We start from the raw sequence: 21,206 nt of genomic DNA on the forward strand, positions 1-21,206 counted from the left end.
GCCATTCCTATTTTTCCAGTTTGCTTTTATAAAAACTAGGAAATTACACACAATCCCTTCACCCCATGTTAAAAGAACATAAAGGTTACTAAATCAAGCCATCAAAAATTAGTAAATTCCAGAATTAAACAGCATGTGAAACCTTAATTTGCCCCAGCCTTGTGCATATAAAGTATGATACATTTTTCAATTACATGATCATATACTACTTTCCATCACAGGAATCCTGCCTCAGTCAGTGGACAGGATGGATGGTGCTGTTTGGATAATCAGATTTATATAGTAAAAACGACTGTTGTCTGTAATGCCCCTGCCTCATATATACCAGAAGCTGAAAAGTGTGTAGTGAATGAGGCAGGGAACTGCAAGGACATAAAGGATGGTCTCACACTTAAGGAAGTTGAATGCTGCCTTGAAGAACTGGATTCTATCCCTGCCTCCACCAAAGAGTTGAACACTCACAGCTGCAACTTATGTAAATGGGAGCTGTGCTTTGAACATATTCAGTGCTAAGTAATACTAAATATTCTGAAAAATCAGATCTAGATGTCTCAGATTGGGAACCTTGAATTAGTGGATACTTTTGATGTTTATCTTTGTGCCTCTGCCCTATTTTACACATGGGGATAAGAGCCACTAACCTCATAGGGGTATTGTAAAAATAAATGAATTAATGTTTGTGAAGCACTCTGATACCATAGTGAAGAGCACCACAGAAAAGTCGATCAGGAAATTAATAATTCTGTCATCAGAGCAGGGTTTGAATAGTGTTCAATAAATAAGGCACAAGACCACACCACTGAGGAGGACAATGAGGAGAAAGCAAAATAATGAATAGCTAGCTGCTCATTAATTGAGCATTGCTCAACCTGTGCACTGAATAATGCAGGGATCCCTGGTGGGGGAAAAGAGATACTTCTTAATTACATGATCACAAATTATTGTAATGTATTTTTACAAGGGGGCTCTTCTCTGCGTTGATTAGGCCTCAGTAGGAGTATTGTGTCCAGTTCTGAGTGCCACATTTCAGGAAAGATGTGGACAAATTGGAGAAAGTCCAGAGAAGAGCAAGAAAATGATTAAAGACCTAGAACACATTACCTATGAGGGAAGATTGAAAAAATTGGGTTTGTTTAGTTAGGAAAAGAGAAGACTGACATGGGACATAACAACAGTTTTAAAGTACATAAAAGGTTGTTACAAGAAGGAGAGAGAAAAATTCTTGTCCTATCCTCCGTGGTCAAGAACAACAAGCAATGAACTTTAATTGCAGCAAAGGAGGTTTAGGTTGGACATTAGGAAAAGCTTCCTGTCAGGACGGTTAACCACTGGAATAAATTGACTAGAGAGGTGGTAGAATTTCCATCATCAGATATTTTTAAGAGCAAGTTAGACAAACACCTGTCAGGGTTGGTCTAGATAATACTTAGTCCTGCCATGAGTGCATGGGACTGGACTAGACAACTTCTCGAGGTCCCTTCTAGTCCTATGATTCTATAAATGTAGGTTACACAGGCAACCTTAATCATGGCATTTCCTAACTTTGGGGTGCTTGACTTTACAACCTTAATAATGTTATTTTAATGTACTTTGTGCGTGTGTGTAATTATAGACAATTCAAGCTAAACAAGCACAAGAACAATAACAAAAATGTCCACAATCTGGAATAACAAATCCTTCTATAAAATGAACTTTGGCTTTTGCTATTTTTATTAAGTCTACAGAAAAGCGAAAAGTCACATTCAAAGTAGTAAATTGATTAGAACTTGTCGTAGAGCCTTAAACTGGTGTAACCAGGAAAAACTGGTGCTTAAGTTGAGAGAAATAAGTATTTCACAATCTACATGGTTCCAAGCAAACAAAGAGTGTAAAACAAAGCTGGTTGTTAAAAAAACAAAAACAAACAATAAGACAAAACTGAAGACAACACATGGAATGAGAGAGATAATACCAAGAGCTATTCTGAAACTGCAAGGGAATCTTGATCATCTGTACTTTAAAGGGCCTATGCCAAGCTATTTCACCTTTGTGGAAATAACTGAAAACATTAAGGAGAGTCAAGAGCCTAAAGCACCTAATAAAACAGGAAAAGAAGAACGACACAAAAGTGAACTTCTAACTATTTGTTTATGACGATCTATAACTCCATGAGTGTTTTTAATTCTCATAGAAAAAAGTTTGAACAATTCAAATTTTACACTCAAGTAATAAATAACAGTCTAAGATGATAAAATCCAGAGATGGAAATTTAAAGTGGAGGAGTCTCTCTATTCAATTTAAGCCTCTACTATATTAAAGAAATGGCTATAATTAAAAACACCTTGGGAAAAATAGGAATATTGTATTGTATTGACTAGATTTTTTTTTAAAAAAAGTTTTAATACCAGTATTCCTTATTTATGGATCAACATATAATGCATGCTTATATTCATTCACAAAATTCCAAGTATGCAAGACAAGCTGTGTATAACTTGTATTTATTAAAAACAACATGTGCAGCAGAGGGAATCAAAAAGGAACGCTGAGGGAGGTGGAGAGGGAAGATGAATAATTTAGGGAAGTTAAGATTATAAATTAAAAAGACAAATTAAGAGTGTGATAGTACACAAATATAATCAGAAATTGCTTACTGTTTAGGGACGAGATCAAATCTCATCCTGTTCAGCAGCTCATCTTCCTGTAGCATTACCATAGCGACAGGGTACATCTGGTCAAAGTCAAAGTTAAACTGAACACCTGCTGGCGGGTCACGCAGAAAGTTGCGCCTGTCCTTTGAAGAAAATACTATAGTTATTAACTGACATCAGAGGAATTATATCATGTTTGATCAGACCATCTCACTCCCTACATATTTGTTTAGTATCACAGCCATGTAACTTTCTGTTAAAGACAAAAATATAAACAGGAGGATACATTTTTCAATCTCTATTTTGGCCCAGAAGTTGCTTCAGGCATGTGACTGGTAATCAGACAAACATCGTGCTATATCTAAATTTTGTATGCATATACACAATGTAGCCTAATTTTTTGATAAATGATGAAATTACTGAAGGTACACATTTTAAATCAAAACAAAAGGCAGCTTTAATAACAAACAAGAAACTTACTGCAGATAAGGCCAAGATTTGTTGTTGAATTGTTTCTTCTTCATTGCTATCTACCCAAGGAGGCACTGCTGCTTCTGTCATTAAAGAGGGGGAAATAATTCAAGTTTTATTATATTTAAAAACAAAAATATTCATATTAAGACAGAGCAACACACAATGCGAGAAAGACAGCTGAGCCCCGAGGAGTTCCTGTGTCACTGTCACCCAGCTGAAAAATTAAATGGAAACAGGACATCTTTGAAACAAGTTGTTTCAGAACTGTGTTCACTTTGGTACATTAGTTTCATTTCTGTTTTTTTTACAACTGATCTCAAGGTATAGCAGATGAGTTATGGAAATGAGTGTTTATTAGAGCTGGTAGAAAAAAATTCAGCAAGAATTATTTGGTCATTTTTCAATCAACATTTTATTACTTCTTCCAAAATGTTCTAGGCCAGGACTACTGCAAATAGCTCAAACAATATAGCACTGTGGTGCATAATTGGCTGAACTGTACAACAGTCCTTTTGATAAAGAATGCTTCCTGTCAGTTTCCTATTACAGATTTATCCTGAAAAGATATATTGTACAACCTATTCTCTGTTGAAAATAGCTGATGCACAATTATATGACAATATACATTGTAAAATACATGTTATAAGATTAATTTGACAAAAATATTTTAGAATAGATTTAAAAGATTATAGTTTAAATAGAAATAAATAGAAATGGTTATGGTTAGCATTCATAAATACAAATTGTGCTGATAAACTTTAACAATAGCCCATATTTCTGTTTTTGGAATAATACATGAATGAATCAATTTCCAAATACCCAAACTTTACTCTCTCTGTTTTTTTTTGTTTTTTTTTTTTGCGCACTAGGGGGGATACAAAAAAATTATATTCACCAAAAGAAGGGGGTGTATTTTATAATGCTTAATGCTAATTTACAGATTTACTTTAAAATGTTCAGAGAACTTCAAAGGGTAGTCCAAAAGTAAGTGTAAGTTTGGGGAGGATACACTGTACTCCTCATACATAAAGTAAAGATTAAATCTCTAGGTGTGGATATAAATGCATACTTAACTATGGAGTCACTCTGTGCATCCATAGTATCTAACGGCAAACAGTATGACAAACTTCAGCATGAACCATTTGAAACCATCAACATATTCAAGGTTAAAAAGATCTATGTCAAACTGCAATATATTTTTCTATCCAGCAATACTTAATGACCTAGACAATATAGGGACAAATTCTGCCTGTCTTACTCACAAAGAGTAAGATCCCTGGGTCTGCTTATAATAGGCAGCAGGTTTAAAAAAACATAAAGGAAGTAATTCGCACAATCAACTTGTTTTCATGTGACATTGTAAAGGCCAAAAGTATAACTGTGTTCAAAAAAGAATTACGTAAGTTCATGAAGGACTTAGCCAAGATGGTCAGGGATACAACCCCATGCTCTGGGTGTCCCTACATCTCTGACTGCCAGAAACTGTGACTGGAAAACAAGGGAGGGCTCACTTGATAACAACATTGTTCTTTTTATTCCCTCTGAAGCATCTGGTACTGGCCACTATTAGAAAACAGGATTCTGGGCTAGATGGATCATTAGTCTAACCTGATATGGCCATTTTTATCTAATTGTACATAGATGTATAACCCAAAAAGGATTTGGATCACAGATAATTTACAAACCTTAGAGAAAGCAATTTTCCCTGGAACTATAAGTAAAGCACCTCCCACAGAGAAACTAATGAAATGTTAAAATGGCACCCACATCTTATGTTATTCATTCCATAATATGTTACACTGCTAGTAAAAAGAGCCCAACTGACAGGCAATCAGAATGCCTGCCTCCTCACAAAATATAACAACCTGAGGTTCAAAATAAGTCACAAGAGATCAGTCCCACTGATTTTCAATTATTATAGTTAAATATGTTTGCTGAATTTAGTAGAAAATGCTGGATTAGCTGTATAGTTAACTTGTTTTAGCTAAGTTTCAACTAGTGATCCCTTGTCTCGTCCCAAAAATGCACTTACTGAAATCCTGATCTACAACTATTGTGCATTATACAGAATTTCCATGGGTCACCTTTTTTTGTCACAAAGATTAGATTAGGTTTAATATCTACTGAGACTGAGCTGAACTACGTAGCTTTCATCAAAAGTTAGTGAAACATGTTAGTTATCTTTAGTAAAAGACCCACATTTAACAATAAATATTCAATACCTGACTTTTTGGTGTGCTTTTCTTGAACAAATTTCTCTTGTTCCTTCTGAAAGTCTCCAATAATTGTCTATAAGAAAAGGTAATTTCACTTAAAGAATGAAAGGAAATGGAATATGTTACAGAGTTGTCTAATAACATTCAGAGAGTAAATAATTTGAAATACATTTCAGCTTAACATGACACTTTAGTTATACTTGAGACCTTACTCTTTTGCAAGTTAGCTAAGCAAGAAGAGGTCATATTAAATTGTTCAGCCTCTTACCCTTTAACTGCACTCAAAACTCAGTTTTCTTTTTAAGAGCTGAAACTCATGTGTATGGTACTCCAAAGTGATTTACCAACTTTGAAAACTAAATGTCATGAAGGCATCAACAGTGTACTGTGTACATGCAATGTTATTTTCTTATCCACTTAAGTACATATAATGCATAGATTCCCTGAATATCTGCGTATTTAAATAAAGGTACCTGCTTTAAAAAGTATTACTCATTCAAACACAGCCGGCTCATATTTTAGAAGAAGAGAGGGGAAATTAAATGCAGGGAATAACAACATCAAACACAATGTTGCGGTTAAGATTTTACAAGTCACCAAATTCCCAAGCAACCCCTAGAATTTGGCAGAGAAACTGTGCTTACCTAATATAGAGTCATACTTCCACTCTGTAACATTTGAATAATTCCTTGATTACAGAAAATTATTAATATCCTGCATTAAATCTGGATAATCAAGAATTTACTGTAAGGTAAATTAATTAATGTTAAAATTGAAAAAAAAAATTGAAAAGTCTCATAGCAGAGCTAAGAGCATGATTCATGCTCTGAGAAATGAACCTTACTATGAAAGACTTAAGGATTTCAATCTATTTAGTTTAGGCAAGAGATGGTTAAGAGGCAACTTGATCACAGTTTAAGTACCAACATAGAGAGAAGATATCCAACCCTAGCGGGCTGTTTAACTCTACCAGACAAAGGCATAAAAAGTTTCAGTGGCAGGAAGCTGAAGTCAGAAAAACCTGAACCATTAATAAGATGCAAATTTTAATACTAAGGTTCTTAACTTATGGAACATATGACCAAGGGACGAGGTAAATTTTCCAGCACTTGGAGTCTTTAAATTATGCCTTTCTAAAAGATATGTTCTTGCTCATTCACCAACATTTGGGCTTGATGCAGATATCAATGGGAAAAATTCTATGGGCTGTGTTACACAGATGGATCACAGTGGACCCTTCTCACCTTAAAAATCGATTGGTTTATGAATTTATTAACACCAGTAAATACATAGTACTTCATATGCTCAATGAGAAAAGTTCTGGATGCTGTGGGAACTAGATTTACTGTTTTTTCTGTGTAAAACTTCAGCCATAATTGGGAATTAATGTAATTGATTTAATGTATCCTCACAAGAAAATGGCACATTAGGCCTAAGAAATCAGCTTCTGAAGTCATTTGTGGATAATTTTCTAGAAAAGTTACTACCTTGAGGATATTAATAAAGAGACCTCAAGTAATCTTTCTGATATGTTTTTCCTTTTTTTGCAGCATTTACAATTGCAGATGTGTGCCAGAACTACAATAGTTCAGACTCCAACTTAATGCACAGGGGCCACATTCCTACTCTCATGTGCATTCAACTCCTGAGATCAATGGTATCTGAAGACAGAATTTTCCATGTGAGGTTTTTATGGTAAGTTTCACTTTACTAGTAGATTTTGGAAGAAGGAATGACCATTTCTAACTCCAAATGAGACGAGATACACAGCGCTTTGAATTAAAAAAAAGTCATGGTTTGCTATACAATGACCCATACAATCTAAAAAGTTCTGATTCTCAATTCCCAGCAGCACTAAAAAAGGCAGGTTGGATAGCTGCCTTTCCTCTTCACAGCCAAATAAGTTCAAGGTTACAGTCAGGTCCCCAGCCAGTGACTCAGCTAAATTCACAAAAAGGACTCCATCCCTCAAAACACTCCAGCCTTGGGGCCAAAGTGAATCTCGCTGACTGTTTGAGGCGTGAATCGACTTTTAAATTAAGGAAGCAAATAACTTTAGTTGTTTTTATCTTGAAATGTGAATGCATATAAGTATAAGGAGCAGGGAGGGTTATCATACATAGATGTAGGATTTCATTTTTACTGGCAGAGAAGAGAACAGGGAATTTCATCCTTTAGTCATAACATCTTCAAGCGGGGTAAGGAAGAAATTTAAGCTTTTAAAGGGGAGATATTGTTTCTTTAGTACAATTGTTATCAATAGACCCACCATTAATTACAATGTTTCTTGACTCCATCTCCCCCCAAAATGAAGTAATTCACTATTGTATTTCTCAGTCTCTCCTCTCTTCATTTGTATTTTTAGAGTTTTTTCCTCTTCCTCCATCATTCCTTTATTTCTGTTAGGATCTGTATTTTTACTGAGAGGGTTACACGGCATCTCTTACTCTCGGTTATCCAGGCCCTGCACCATATCACCCCTCATTGTGGGCCAGAGTTGGATGCTGCTCTGTTAGTGAATCCAGTGGAGAAGCAAGGCACCAGGCAACAATGCAAGACATTTCCTGCCAACCCAAAACACTACACAGACCCACAGACCAAAGTATGCACTGCTTCAATCATTCAGAACAGTAGCTTCCTCCTTTTGCTAGTCTCTCCATTTTCCAATTTGAATATATGTTTCCCCTTCCTAACACCCTTCTTTTACTGCCCCACTCCCCCACCCTACACATTCTTGTGCCATTCTTATATATCATGCTTCCCAGATGGTACTTCCAAATACAGTATACCAGGCGCCGCTTCCAGCAGCTTCCATTGGCCTGGAGCAGCGATCTGTGGCCAGTGCAGCCAGACCTGCAGACGGGGCAGGTAAACACACCAGCCTGGCCCACCAGGGGCTTTCCACAAGCAGCGACCCCTGTTTGAGAAACCCTGCAGTACACATTTTTTTCCTTTTTATTTGAAAAAGTTTTATGACTTTCAGTTCATGAATAGTAAAATATATCCCAGACAGTTCTCATGACATACCCAAGGCTAAGCTTAACTGTTGCCTTAGCATCGAGTTCTACAGTCACAGTCAATGAAACTTCCTTCCACATAAGGGACTCAAACTATGATATCTTCACAAAAGAATGAAACAAATATGTCCAGTATCATAGTGACAACATATTTTTCAAAAGGACAGACAAACTTGCAAGAAGCCATTGGCAGACTACAATTAAAATAAAAACATTATATCACAAAATAATTATGGAAGTAGTGTAAGAACACAATCAAGCTTACATATTCAGTACTGTAAGAAATGCTAGAAAATGACAGTATTTTCATTTACACTATAACAATACGTTACACAAATGGAAATGACAGAAGCACTGAAATAAACAAGAAATATGAATGGAAGCCTGTACTTCTCATGCCCAAAAGACAAGACACAGCAATAGAAAACATTATAAAATTCTCATCATAGAGGGTAATACATAACGAAAAACTCTAGTTAAAAATTTCAGAGCCCTTGCACACACAGACCAGAGAATAATTTAAAAGAAAATCCTAAATCATACAAATGTCAGAAAACAGACACAGATGTTCATGCCACCTGGGGTTTATGATCACAGTCAAGGCTTGAAGAAAAGGTAACAGATTACGGTGTTTATTTTCCTTTGCTGTAATCAGTGTCTATTTTCTTTGTTTCCTTGCATTATTTTCTCCACCCTCTTCTATAGTTCCTGTCCCTTTGTTACTCTGTTACTACAGAGAGTTCACCACATGCACCCACCTATATGTGACCATTCACAAAACTCAATCTCACTCTTTTTCCCAGGATTTGAAAAGTTTACTAGATGAGTAATATTATAGGTTGGGCTGGTACCACAGCCTATTATTAAGGATGCCCACAATGTTTTCAGTTTCTTATAATGTTGCCAAAATGTAGTTGTTCAGACTGTAGTTTCCATGATGGGTGTCTATCCCAGGTTCAATTTTTTTGGAAAATTTCAACCAATATGGTCCAGCCATTTCCAACAATGTAGCTAAGGAAAAATACATTGTTGTGCCATTGTTAAAAAAGTCTGACAACCTTTTCTTTTCATCAGTGGCTATTGTCAGGGATGTACCTTTTGCCATCGACGCAAAAAGCTGCTCAAATTTGGCCAACTTATAAACCTCTAAAAATGTTTAGTTTACACATGTTCAAAAGAGATTCAGATTATAGCATCTTAATTCCCCAAAAATTCCATCTGCACTGAGCTGGACTTTTCCTGAAATTGCAGCTCTGAGCTGCTAAGGACCATGCCAGGTCCAGGCACCTGAACTGAAAGCAAGAAGTCTGTTTGTAGTGTGCTCTCAATGATACCCCTGCCCATACACACTGGGCCCAGATAGCGTGGAGGAGGAAGCAGTCAAATTCAAATGCAGAGGGGACAAGAGCCAGACATGCAGGGAAGGCAAAGGGAATAGATTGGGACAAGTAGTCTGGGGAAGCAGAGGGAAGCCAGAAACTGAGACTGGGGGCAGCTGAAAGAAAGGATGAGGGGAGATAGCTCTGATGCAAAGCTGGGATGCAAGTGGAGAACTAGAATTGGTTGGACAAAGACAGGTACAAGGAGGTGGGACACAGATTGGATGAGAAGCCCAGAGAGGGAAATTGGAACTGAGACACAACTAAAGGGTGGATTAGGGGAGAAAGATTGGATGATGAGCTGGTAGGGGGTGGGAACTAGTTGGGCTAGGATCCTGGAGACAAGGAGCCAGGACGATGTGGGGGTGAAGCTCGGATTTGTTGGGCAAGAAGACTGGAATGAGAAGCCTGAGGAGTGGAGACTGGGATTGGCTATGTGAGGAGAGTGGGACAGGGACGAAAAGCCAAGGGTGGAGAAAAGACAGGACTGTGACACAGACAGGATGGAGGTGATGGGATAGTAGGGGTCAAGGCTGGGGGAATGGGCAGAAGAGTCTCTGTCTCCTGAAACTGGAATGGAACCCAAGATTTGAGTCTCACCATTACCTCTAGAATCAGCAAATATCTATAAAACCCACTAGAAAAGTGTCTCAACCCATCCCCCTGTAATGCACAGAGGACAACACCTACTATTGCTACCAGTTACTCTGTTAGCTCAAATGGAAGAGGCCTATGTGGTGGATCTAGAGGTTCCAACCCTGTTGGTGAACCACACAGATGGCAATATGATGCCACAGGATGGAATCTGTTTTTCAGTTTGCTTTTTTAAAATAAAAATAAACTAGCTATATTAAAAGAATATTAAGGTTGCAAAGTCCAGCACTCAAGAGTTAAGAAATGTCAGAATTAAGGTTGCTTGTCTGCAGTAAATAAGGCCTAGGGCCACACACCGAACGATGAGGAGAAAACAAAAGTTTGAGTAGCTGCTTATTAAGTGAGCATCGTCCAATAAAGTAACAGTTTTTTGTAATATTTATATAAATTAACCAGTCATGTTTATATTGTCACGCTTTGATCGTTTTAATGTTTTTATTATGTATTAACTATCTTACAGTTAAGATTGCTATAGTGATTACATTTTTGTGTGAGAGATTTTCATTAACAGTTTTCCTTGAAATGCCCATTCTGTATAAACACTTCAGTCAGATAAAACAAACTTTGTTTAACTATTTATTCCAGAAATATGTGAAATCAGCCCTAAAAATCAGCAATTTTAAAAACTGGTTTTGGGGGTTTGTTTAAGGTAGAACATTTTGCAGGCCCACACAGTCTATACAGATGCTTACAAATACCATTTGAAGTAAAGCAGATACTGGGAGTACATTACAGATCAGTTTCACATAATGAAGAAAAAATACCTTATCAATGATGGTATCAATTTTCCCTTCTTCTACGGACTTCTTTATATTTTGTGCTGTTTCAGCAACCGATTCAGATATCTTTTTTGTAGCAGCAGTTGCAAAATTGAAGAGATAATCTTTCACAGATGAAAAGAGATTAGAGTTTTAAATATTTTGTTATATTGAATTCTTTAATTATATTTTCTTTTCTCTTTGTACATTTTTAGACACCTAATCTGAAAGCCATGTTTATAACAAAAGTTCTAAAACAGAATTGCTTAAACTGGCTTCTTCGTACTCCAGAAGGCCTCTTTGGAGGTGAACTATATATTTCTATCCTTTTTAAAATTCTTGTCTCTTAGGGATGGAACTGTATGTTTGGCAAAACTTTTTTTTTTGTAAGCTGATAAGCTATTACACATCTGAAGCTCCTTTTCATTTAATGAGACATTCATCACGTTCTTTGGACCACTAGACACGACCACAATTTAAATAATATTCAGACAAACTATGAAGAAGCTACTAGCCTAAAATGTGTGACAAACAACTTAATATTGAGGTACCTTGCAATGATGTGGGATTAGTTTCTTTTTCAGATATATGCTTATGGTACCATGTAAATATCTAGAGAGACAGATTTAGTAGGTGTAAAGTTTTCTATAATCTTACTTGTAATTCAGTTTATCTGATGCCAATAAAGTGGTACAATTTAACACTGTGATAATACTAGGATTTTATGCAGAAGTAATTTTAAATCTAAATAAAGTGGTGAATATCAAAAGAGGAATAATTGAGAATGTGATTTAGAATCCAAGGGACATCAGAAGAGAGGAGTGAAACATTTTAATCGTTCCAGGAAGGTCAAGCTGAAAGTTTAAAAACTGTCGACTTTCAGAAACAACTGACACTTCAGGTATTGCCACTCTTTCTTCCAAGAAGAATACCTAAGCTTTCTTTCCTTTCTAGAATTTCAGGTCTACAAGACAATCTGAATGTCATATTAACTTAATATTTTTTAAAAAAAGCTATAACTTTTATCCTCACTATGATATACAAAACAGTGGGCTGTTTTGCTTATCCTGACACAAAAAGTTAAGAAGACCAGGAAGAGTGAGCTGGACTCTGAACTAGATGATATTGCCTAACCCAGATGTTAATCACACATAAATTGCTAAAAGTTTTTAAGAATAATGTGAAACAGATCCTTGCCCTTTTTTGCTGGTGAAAACCACCAAAGGCTGATATCTGCTACTAATGGACATCATCAACTCCTTCTGAGAAATGACACTGCTAATGCTCATGAAATATTCAATAGTTCATCCAATTTTCAAAAAAACACACTCAATGAAGATGACCTCTCCAAACACTTTCCTTTGTCTAACCTCCATTCCTAAGAAAAGCCACCGAGAAAGCAGTGGCAGACAGCAAAGATCTAGCACATGGTATCATTATCCTGGGTGCTTCACAATTAGGATTCAGACTGTGATGTGTATAGGAACTAAATGGGACTTTCCTTATGACAATGGATGTAAAAATAAACTCTCATGCAGCCCAGGAAGGATGCTTAGATACTACGGCTATCAATGCAATATAAGAGCTGAATTAGATAGGACACACATGATTGCTATCTATTTAACATTACTGAACCTCTCCACAAGTTATGACAATCTATCAAAATGTGCCACTGACCCACTTACATAAGTAGACATGTCTGGAGTAGACAGAATAGCATTACAATGACTTCATTTATTCCTCCAGCAGAACCCAGAAAGGGCTAATGTGCAACTATGTTTTTCCCCAAAAACTTCACCTGCTCAATGGATCTCTGTTGTTCTGTTTAATATCGACATTAGACAGCTCAGAGAGGTAATGAGACACTAGAGTTTACTAGTAACAATATACTCACAACACGCAGCAGTACATCTCATAAGGACATAAGAATGGCCATACTGAATCAGACCGGTGGTCCATCTAGCCTAGTATCGTGTCTTCCAACAGTGGCCGGTGCCAGATGCTTCACAAGGAGTGAACAGAACAGGGTAATTTAACGAGTGATCCAGACCCTGCTACCCAGTCGCAACATCTAGCAGTCTCCTTTGCCACAGATACAACCAACATCAAACAGGTGTCAGTGCCTAGTAATAATCAACTAAAATTCATTTTGGCCAAGACAGAAGTAATGCTAGTCAAAATTTATACACGAGAATTAGCTGGCTCACTGTCCTCCCCCTTCCATCAAAGACACCAACCCCTCCAACTGTCAAAGTAGTACAAAGCCTCAGGTTTTTGATAATAGCCAAGAAAGCTACACAGAATCAGCGATGAAAAATGTCTTTTATTCCACTTTCAGATTACTGCGCAACCTTGCTCCCAATGATCTGGTCACTCAATTATTATATTCAATAAATTTGGGTCTGAAGGTAGCAGCAGTAGAGAGGATACAGCTCTTTTAGAAAATGTAATAATCTGCAATAGGGCAGGCCATCACAAGAACATCAGCCCCATATTTGTCCTTCCACTGGCTACCGATTTTCTTCCACTGAAAATTCAAAGCCTTAGTCTTGATAGTCAAAGCCATCTACGCATTAGGACTCAGCTATACCAGAACAACCAATCCAGACAGCTACACTACTCTAGGCACAATGCAGTTCACAAAGCCCAAGCAAAACATATGAAATCTAGGAACAAATCATTCTTGTTAAAAGGGGGTTAGCTGTAGAAATGGGTTCTAAAGGAGATCAGACTAATTTCAGAGTTTCAGAGGACACTGTGGACCCTGCTCTTTGACAATGCTTCCCCATCACAACCAAATTAATGGGGAATAGAGCCTTCTGTGTTTTATCCAGTCAAAGTGGTACAGGAAAGCAAACCTCTCAAATGTTATCTGTTAATAGCCTTACTTATTCAGAGGACATGTCAATAAAATAAAATGTCATAGTTTGATGTACTATACAAAACTTTTCATGCAAAAATTTTATTGCACTTTACAAACTACACTATATTATTTTCTATGCACACATCACTTCTCCCACCAACTGAGGCGAATACAACAGGTGTTTAAAGGAAAACTATCAATCTAGCCACACCTGTCTGATGAAAACAGCTTACTTATTATTTGTAAGAAAGCTCACTGTAACTGAAAGATTAGAGAGAATACTTTAAAAAAATATTTTCAGTCTATTTTTATTTCAGAGAGCAGTTTATATAGTCAGTTTCTCATAGCAACAGTGGAAATAACCACATTTAAAAAGTAGGGAAATGTGCCACTGGAACTTTGGGGTAAGGTTCATATCCAAAACTACTTTTTTTTTTAAAAGCTGTACCATGATTTCAAATTTGGTGGTGTCCCTTGAACAGTGCACAGTGACATCACAGAATTGTTAAGAACACCTCGTTCATATACATTCTATTGTCACTGTTTTTATAACTAAATTATTGACATCAGAAACACTGAAACTTGGAGTTGAGATTATAGAATGACACCTCATTTTCAGCTTCTAACTTTATTTGCATGGATGTCTCTTGAAAGTCCTGGTTAAGGTGAAAGAGATACAGAAGAGGTCCAGATTTGTAAAATGCAGAATGATGCATGTCAACTGGGTACATATCATAAACCTATATCACAATTATATCACCTAATGTAATTCATACATGATTTGCAAAGTCTAGGCAAGTGAAAGAGATGATTGGAGTCTCTCGAAAGGTAAATCCTGAGGATTGAAGAGCTTGACTTGAAACACCACTTAGCAGCTAGCATAGACAATGTGACACCTTTAAAATTGTTTGCTGGTGATATTGTAAACCATGCTCCTTCCTTTAAACCAGGGGTTCTCAATCTAGGGTCAGGATCCCTCAGGGGGTCACAAGGTCAATACATGGGGGGTCATGAGCTGTCAATTTGCACCCAAAACTCTGCTTGCCTCCAGCATTTATAATGGTGTTAAATATATTTAAAAGGGTGTTTAATTTATTAGGGGCTTGTTACGTCAGAGGCTTGTGATATGAAAGGGGGGTCACCAGTAAAAAAAAGTTTGAGACAGGCTGCTTTAAACATGTTGTTTAAAGCAGCATGTCTCAAACTTTTTTACTGGTGACTCCCTTCATATCATGGTGTCTACACTAGATGTTATGATCATGGTGTCTACACTAGATGTTATGATGTCTTGACTAGGAAAAAGATGTTTGTTCACCAGAGTTAACTCAAACAAGCCACTTCAACACAACCGAAACCCCACTTAATGCCAGTGCAGACACAGTTTAACAGCTTTAGCTGATTTTAACAGGTCAAGTTATGGGTCCCATTTACGCTATAACTTGACCTGCTAAAATCAAGTTCAAGGTATTAAACTAGACCTACCTGGTGTTGAGTGGTTTTCAACTACTACATTACCTGGATTTTTAAAGACACACCTTTTCCTATAGTCTAACTAGAGCCTAAGGGATAACATGATTTTTAAGAAGCACCTTTTTGACAGGCCTACACCCAGTTATTGTACCGGTATAACTATTTCAGTCAAGGCACTGGTTTTTTTTTAACTGAATTAGTCACACTGGTAAAACCCTCCTTTACTTATACTAGTAAAAAGGTGACTTACTGCTATAGCTTACTCTGCTTTCCTTATGGTACTAAGTTAGCCAAGTATAAAAGACCTTTATATCTGTATTACTGCATCAACACTTAGAGGGGATTGTGCCACTTTAATAAAAGTGAGACAATTTTTGTGTGGCGATAAACTCTAAGATACCCCCATCTGCTGACCTTATTTATTTATTAAGATAGTTCTATTTCCACCACCCCTGCAGGAAGTTCTCCCACCCCCCGAGTGTTATAGTATGGTGTAAAGAGCATCTGTATTATTTTCCCCAAACACCTTTTTAGAGTTAACCCATCCTGTGACGCTCTAGGTGAGACTCGGGGAGGGTGTGAAGGCAGAAGAGCAAGTCCCATGGGGATGAGTAATAAACTGTGTGCAGGGGCAGGGTGTGGATGGGGGGGAGAGAGCGCTGGTGTTCGGGTTGCAGGGCCAGATAGAATCATAGATTATTAGGGTTGGAAGGACCTCAGGAGATCATCTAGTCCAACCTCCTGCTCAAGCAGGACCAATCCCCAAATCGTCCCCTCAACGATTGAACTCACAACCCTGGGTTTAGCAGGCCAATGCTCAAACCACTGAGCTATTCCTCTCCCCAATCAACGTGGGGGAAAGGGACCAGCAACTGTGAGGAGGGCGGCTGTCAGGGCTGGTGTGTGTGGTGACAGGGATAAAGTAACTTGTCAGTGTCTGGGGGAATGCAGTCCGGGGTGTCAGTGTGGGGGTGGGTGGGATCTGTGTGGGGACGGGAATGGTGTGTGGGGAGGGAAGTGCCGGGGGGAGGGGGTAAATGGGAACGAGAGGTCTGTCGGCTAGGGGCTGCCGGGCCGGGCCGGGCGCGGAGTCCCCGCAAAGCAGCAGCCCCGCGACCGGGAGAAAGCGACTCCCCCTGCGGGCCGCGGGCAGGACACTCACTGCCGAGTCCTTTGGCCTGGCTGAGGAGTGGATCCGCATCCACCTGCTCCTGGCTCCGCACAGCCGGGTCCCCGCCCGCCGCCGCCTCCTCCCCGTCGGCGCCCCCGTCTTCGCTCAGCTCCCCGAGGCTGCTGCTCCCTTCGGGCGGCGGCTTCTGCTCCTCGCCCGCCCGCTCCAGCCCGAACCAGCTGCCCAGACCCCGCAGCATCCCGCAGGAGGCGGCCTCGGCCGCTCGCAGTGCCGGACTCCGGCAGTTATTGGCCCCCCGCAGCCGCGCCCAACGGCTGTAACGGAAGCACCGACGGAGCGAGAGCGACACAACACAGTACCCGGAAATCGGGGTCTAGTCTCGCCGTTCCGAGTTACGTCACTTCCGTAGGCCACAGGGCAGAGACGCTCTGTATTTCCTCTCTATTCCTCTCATGGGGAGGGGGAAGGAAGAGGCAGGTGAGGGGCGGAGCGGGTGGCTGGGAGAACGGGAGGAAGAGGGGGTAGCGGTGTGGAAGCAAAGGAAAGGGGGCAGTCAGTGGGGTACTACAAGGGGGGAGGATTTGTGTGCAGGAGCTTACTGCTCTCCCGCAAGTTCTCCCACGTGGGGATTTTTCATTGAAGTCAATGGCAAGTGCACGTGCAAAAAGATGGCAGGCTCGCTGTTCCTGGAAGGCAAGGAGGGAGAGGGTGATCTACTATGTTCTCCCACCACTGCCGACGACACGGTTTGGGGTTTTGTTTAGTTTTTACACACACATGCTATTTTGTAAATAAATACATTTCCCCTGCAGCACTTTTGTCACCTCAACCCCTGTGATCTTATACATGCAAACGTACGCCCTGGTCATGCATGCATGTACTTAATTTTTAGTACCGATGAATAGTCACATGAAGTCATATGGCACTTCCCATGTGTGTAAAATTCAGCATGTGGATAATCGGGACCATACATTGTAAGCTGCTTTTGGCAGGGTGCTGTCATCTGTGTTTGTCAATAAGTACTATGGCTCTGTAAAAATAATAATGTTAAACCTGACAATGCTTTTTTAAGATTATGTCTTCAAGTTTTGGTGGCTTTCTCCGTATAGACATATTATAATGGAAGACCAACAAATTCCAAAGTGTATGTATCAAGGAGCAGCTACACAACTGGGGATCACTTGGGTGCCAGAAGCTTCGGTGGTGCAATAAAATTGCTGGTGATGGCAATAAACTGAATATACAGTCTAAGCACATAGCCAGACATGATCCAGGTGGCCCTGAATCTGCAAGAAGGCTGGATTCCTTTAGGATTTGCCAGGATGATGGTGTCTCCACATAGTGGTCAAGTGGAGTTAGGAAAGGTAATATAGGATGAGACCCTTCTGAGAACTGAGAGGTAAGCATAAAGGGAAGAGACACTGACAGAATCAGATCAGTACATGATGGAGGAGAATGTTTGAAATGAATCAAAAGGATCTATGGTATATATAAAATTACATTTAATAAAAATAAAACTAAATTCTGAATAATCTGGAGAGAGATTTCTCATGCTCTGTCTTTTAAAGCTCAATTCTGTATTGTGTTTGGAGCAGCCATTTAAATCAGTATGAGTTCTGTGTTCACAGTGGCTGCAAATCAACGTGGTCAAGAAGACGACCTTTAGAAAAAGTTTGCTCTTCTTTTCAATAGTGAAATAAAGCATCTTCTTATCGGATCTCAATATTGCTGTTATAAGTCTCCATAATTTTGAAATTACTTATAAATCTTGAGTCAGTAACTTGCATCAGAATAAGTGAAGGCAGCATTTGACCAAACATTTTATTTCCTATTTTCCAGTCCCTCAAATCAGGAACAGTTGCACCAGGTCTCTAATAACTCTTCTTCTTAATCACTTTGCACCCTTATATTTAAATTCCTTTTCGAGTGAGATTCCAATCAGTTAAGTCAATAGGACTCTGCACATCTGCAAGGGTTCAACTACGTGAATTTAACTGCATGATCAGGACCTAAATCCCAGTGCAGGGAGATGGACTGGTGCTAACATCATTTACATCCATTGTCTGCATCACTCACATTCTTCAGCAGAAATTCCCAAGGGATTGGAAAAATAAAAAAAAAATCAGATCTATTAGTAATGTAAATATCGTGGAGACTTGAAAGCAGTAGCAGTAGTATGGTGAGAACAGTGGGCTGTTCCGAGCTACACACGGGGGAGATTTTTTCAAGGTCAGTATTAAAAAAAAAATATAGCTAGTAGCCTGGTCACAAAATGCTCATGCCAAAAAGTGCTCCATTACTGTACAGGGAGATGAGATAAATATATGTGCGTGCCAAACACTGTCCCAGGCTGGGGCAGGCAGATCAAGTAAAAATGCATAAGCAAAAGCGCCGGCGGGGCAAAGCAGGTAAGTTTGTGTGGAGGGCGCCGGTTTGCAAGGGACATTATTCACCCATGGACCGCAGCCCTCTCCACCCGCCTGGCCCGGGTCCCTTCTCCTCCCCTCGAGAGCCCCCCTCCCACCTACGGGCCGGCGCTCGGCGCTGGCGGCCGCGCGGGCTCCCTCTGGCGGCCGCCCGGACACTGCCTCTACCTCCCGCCTGCGGCATCTGGGCCCGGGGAGGAGGAACCCGCAACCGCCTCCGCCGCTGAGACGCAGCCCGCGCCCAGGTAACTGCCGCCTGCCTGGCCTCCGCGGCCTCCCGCGCTGCGCCCTCCTGGCCGGGGCCAAGGGGACCGGCCGCGGCAAAGGCTCCCCGGGCCGGGCAGGTTCCCCCGGGGCGGCGCTGCTTTCAGGCGCCCCGGGGACAGAGCAGCAGCTCCTCTCCGCCCGCTGCCAGGGCCGCGGGGACCCCTAACCCCGCTCGGGCTCCCCCACTGGGCGGGCTGAAGCCCCGGGCTGCGCTGGGGTTACGGGGAGGGGTGTGTGTGTGGGGGGCGATTAGCTCCTGCCTCCTTCACCCCGGCAGCACGACCGTGTTGCTTGCACGTGTGGATAGTCACTACGCACCTCTCCTGTAAAAACATGGGAGCCACGCCAGCTTTGCCTGAGACAGGGTGACAACGCACAGGGGCAAACACTTCACCAGTTCCTAGCCCTCCTTGCATGTTAGGAGAATGACCCATTGCTGAAGCAGTTTGACTGGTGGTGTGGCTGGAGGAGGAAGCTATTTCACCCTCCTGATTAAAAAAAGCATGATAGAGATAATGTTCTGCTTTCTGTGGTAGGGTTGAAAACGATTTGACTCCATCTACCTGAGCAAGTGAACTCTTTTCAGCACTAATTGAAGCCAGGCAAGGTGTTGCTGTCAGTTATTGTCAGCAACATATATTTTTGGAGAGTAGATGGGGCCTATTGGTCCGTTATTCCTCCTTGCACTTTTCCTAATATTTTTTCATATTTAGACATCTTTAAGTCATACACTAGAGCCTCTTTCTGTCCAATGATTGGGTATATTCCAGTAATTGTAGAAATTATTTCTTTTTATGGACTTCATCCTCATAGATTAGGTTTAGCCAATTTATCAAGAAAAATTGGAGGCTTGTAGCTTTCTTGAGCAGGGATCATTAATACCTCCTGACATTCAGGTCACAGATCAAATCTAGGGCCAAATAACTTTTTAATCACGGACATGACATATAATATTTGAGCCATTTTGCTGAGGGCTATTTGCAGTTCTCAACTCAATAACAATACCAACAGAAATGTGAAAAGTAAATAATTCACCAGTTATACTAATTCATTTTCAATACAATGCTGAAAGTTTGAGGTACAATCCTGCAAACACTTAACTGTGAAAATAACTTGTGTTAGTAGAAGCAATTAATCATGTGAGTAAAGTTATTCACGTGTGTATTTGCGTGAGTCTGCTCATTAAAAGCATATGGCAACGGAATACCCTCAGTGGTTTTTGTTTTGTTTCCCTTTCCTAGCTAACTTTGTCAAATTCTTTCGCTGCTCATCTACAAGTCATGGGATCTTTGGAAATAAAACTTTAATTTCTACAACTGAAACCATGACTTACTAAATGCTTCTAAGTTGGCTCTTAAAAGTGAAAGTAAAAGACACTGCTGTCCACAGAGCACTGCTTAGCCATGTCACCTATGTGAGTCAAAGGAGAAAATGAGACTGCTTTAACAGCTCCCTATAGAAGCTTGGCTGCCACTTCCAACAGCATTTGTGGCCTGTCAGGCCCCTTTGAATTCTTGCATTCTATTGCAAAATAATGGGTTGTTTCTGAGAGCTCTTGGGCAACCTGAAGTGCCACTAAAGTTAATTTGAGTCTTTTTAATTGACTTCAGTAGGAGAAGGTTTAGTGCTAAGACCCCGACCCTATAAATACTCAGGGAAGTGAGTAGTCCTATTAAATTAAACAGGGCTACTCATTTGTGTATTGTTATTGATGTGCATAACTGTCTGCTTAACATTTTCAATTTAGTATTTTTTTCCTCAGAAAGAGCAATGAAAATTGCTTGGCTGAATACAAAATGCTGTTGACAGCAGCAGTTGTACGAGGAGTCCAAAATACAAGTGGATGGGTCCAAAAATCTTAAAAATAAATAAATAAAATAACCCCCCTCAAAGTAGCATGGAAAAGTCTGTTGTTATTAATAA

At 39.8% G+C, this 21,206-nt stretch overlaps 2 protein-coding genes across 5 annotated transcripts in view; one reads left to right on the forward strand and one right to left on the reverse strand.

Moving 5' to 3' along the window:
* Positions 1-16,946, reverse strand: part of SYAP1 (synapse associated protein 1) — a 34,660-nt gene extending 17,714 nt beyond the window's left edge. The window contains exons 1-5 of the mRNA XM_050964324.1: positions 16,621-16,946; positions 11,132-11,250; positions 5,324-5,390; positions 3,108-3,181; positions 2,631-2,770 (exon numbers count right to left, since the gene is read on the reverse strand). Coding sequence (XP_050820281.1) covers positions 2,631-2,770; positions 3,108-3,181; positions 5,324-5,390; positions 11,132-11,250; positions 16,621-16,828 — 608 coding nt within the window. The 5' untranslated portion in view covers positions 16,829-16,946. The remainder of the gene's footprint in view (positions 1-2,630; positions 2,771-3,107; positions 3,182-5,323; positions 5,391-11,131; positions 11,251-16,620) is intronic.
* Positions 16,947-16,985: 39 nt separating this feature from the next.
* The window catches only part of CTPS2 (CTP synthase 2), a 165,507-nt gene continuing 161,286 nt past the window's right edge, over positions 16,986-21,206 (forward strand). The window contains exons 1-2 of one of the 4 annotated variants that reach the window (XM_050963699.1): positions 16,986-17,067; positions 17,700-17,989. The gene's annotated coding sequence lies outside the window, so the exon portion shown is untranslated. Of the gene's footprint in view, positions 17,068-17,699; positions 17,990-19,167; positions 19,262-21,206 lie in introns of those variants that run through there. The other 3 variants (XM_050963701.1, XM_050963700.1, XM_050963698.1) reach the window with 3 other exon arrangements.

The sequence above is a fragment of the Gopherus flavomarginatus genome, chromosome 1 (genome assembly GCF_025201925.1).
Source record: "Gopherus flavomarginatus isolate rGopFla2 chromosome 1, rGopFla2.mat.asm, whole genome shotgun sequence".
Classification (NCBI taxonomy): domain Eukaryota; kingdom Metazoa; phylum Chordata; order Testudines; family Testudinidae; genus Gopherus; species Gopherus flavomarginatus.